The sequence below is a fragment of the Mycetomoellerius zeteki genome, unplaced genomic scaffold (genome assembly GCF_001594055.1).
Source record: "Mycetomoellerius zeteki isolate Tzet28-1 unplaced genomic scaffold, Tzet1.0 scaffold734, whole genome shotgun sequence".
Classification (NCBI taxonomy): domain Eukaryota; kingdom Metazoa; phylum Arthropoda; class Insecta; order Hymenoptera; family Formicidae; genus Mycetomoellerius; species Mycetomoellerius zeteki.
Window position 1 is genome coordinate 1 of NW_017257758.1, and position 2,284 is coordinate 2,284.

Consider the following 2,284-nt stretch of genomic DNA (forward strand, 5'->3'; position numbering starts at 1 on the left):
GTAGCATTAGGTATGTGAAATCGACCTTCATCAAAATATTTGCGCATAATGCTGTTCTCCTCCGTCACTGTTCCGTCCTTCTGCACCGATGTCGACCATAGTAAATCGATATTTAGCATCACTAATCGCCATTAAATTAATGCTATGACGTCCTTTGTAGTTATAATGAGACGATCCACTGTTTGGTGGAGCCTGTAATAAAAATATATTTAATGTCATTACTAATACATACAAAGCCTTTCCATATATAATGAGGCAATATCCTCGAATAAGCAATCTAAACTTCAAAAAGAAAGTTTTCAATTATAGGCTTAGCAGAGTAAGACGAGTACCTGTAATTCTACATGCTTACCATCAATGCAACCAATACAGTTGGGATAATTCCAAAAATAGTCAAAATCTGCAGCAATGTTTTGCCAATTCTTTACTTCATCTTTAAAAAAAACTATCTCCTTTAAAACATTCCATATAGCGTTGCAAGTCTCCGCTATTATTTTTGAAACGGTGTTGTGGGCAACACGAAAAGCATATGATATTGACATCATGCTGTCTCCCAAAGCTAGATAGCGGAGTGTGATATGTAAACGCGTTTCAGGGGGAATTGGTTCGCGAACGACAGACTGCTTCGTAATTAATGGACCAATTAATTCCAATAATTTTTTAAATGTAATTGAATCCATTCTAAAGTAATTACGAAATTTTGTTTTATCTTCGAACTCCATTTCTTTGACAAGATTTTCACTAGCTCCTTGCAAGAAACGTCGATGCACATTAAATATGGGTCGTACCCAAAATTGACGTTGTTTGTCTTTTTCTTTGTTTCTTATATCTTCGTACAATGCATGCAAAAATAAGATTTTGCGACGCTGTATTTCTTGTTTAAAGGGACTTATACTTTGTTTGAATTTTATTACTAATGTAAAAATTGCTAACAATATATGATCTTTATTTAATTCCATTTTTTCTGTAACAAAAATAACATCTTATTTTGTACTGAATAGTACTGAATAAATTATAATTTCTTTCAATCAGGACTCTAATATACTGCCGCGTATTTATCTGTATCTACCTTTTTGGTTCTTCTTCTTCTTGGTATAATATAATGGCCCCGACTACGAATGAGTCGATACGGCCAGAATCGAAAATAACTGCCGAAGGCGGCGAGTATCGTAAACGTAAGTTGGAATGCAAAGCACCGGCCACCTCGAACTGGGCGAGTATATCAAAAAATGATGCAATCGAAATTAAAATGATGAGGCGCCTCTTCAAACGCCGAGACGGATGAAGGGACTATAAAACGTGTAATACGAAGGCACAGTCGAAGCCGGCAACGCTTTTCAAAAATCTATTATCTACTGCCCGTTTAATCTGGTGAATCTGGTCCAGTTTGTCCACGACAAACGACTTTACCTTTTTGGTTAAGGAGCACTTCTACATGAAATAAGAATCGCTAACAATCAGCCGTTTACCGCCGTTAATACGCGATAATTCAATTATCGCGTACGTAAAACGGCGGATCGTCGGTGATTGGTCGGATCCTTCGATACGCGAATACGCGCGTACAGCGATACGCGTCATGGAACGGAACCCTTAGGGTGAAGTCCCATCAGGCATGTTTGCCGCGTATCGCGTAAGCGCATAACCAATCAATAATCAGTAAAACGCGAAACTATAACAACAGATCGCTTCTGATTGGTTACGCGGTTATGCGATACGCGATAAATACACCTCATGGGACTCCACCCTTAGTTTCCACTGGGGTGCGTTCGAAAATCTACTCGTCGGGTAGAGTAAGATTGGGTATGGGTAAACGTAAAGCCCATGGCACATACAAAAACATAAGGCCGTAAGACATAATCAGTAAGCGAATTGGCCAATCACAATAGAGACCGTAAGGCCAGTAGCGAATCCAATCTTACGATTTCTTTACTGCTTACGTATTACGGCCTTACGTTTTTGTATGTGCCATGGGCATAAAACTCGATCGGAGTAACATTAAAATTCAACGACTTTCCGAACGTATAAGGTAAAGTACTTATTAAGTAATGGTGAAGTCGTCTCGGCTCGGGTGCATAACCTCATTTATATTGTTGAAAAGTGTGGCCGACTGACTGTGCATTCATATTCTAAATTTTTTAGGCCCTTCATTCATCTAATATCAAAGAAGACTTAAAATTAAATTTTAAATTAAAATTAATTTATATTAATAAAATAAATTTATATTATAAAATTTATTTATAAAATAAATTTATATTATTTATTTTATTAATATTATTAATATATT

The 2,284-nt window shown here is 36.6% G+C and overlaps 1 protein-coding gene across 1 annotated transcript; it reads right to left on the reverse strand.

The window, feature by feature from the left end:
• Positions 1–30: 30 nt before the first annotated feature.
• LOC108729455 (uncharacterized) lies at positions 31–722 on the reverse strand. Its single transcript, XM_018458584.1, has 2 exons — positions 333–722; positions 31–192 (listed from the first exon to the last, which is right to left on the reverse strand). Exons 1-2 carry the CDS (start codon positions 720–722, stop codon positions 31–33), a joined length of 552 nt encoding a protein of 183 aa, XP_018314086.1.
• Positions 723–2,284: the final 1,562 nt, after the last annotated feature.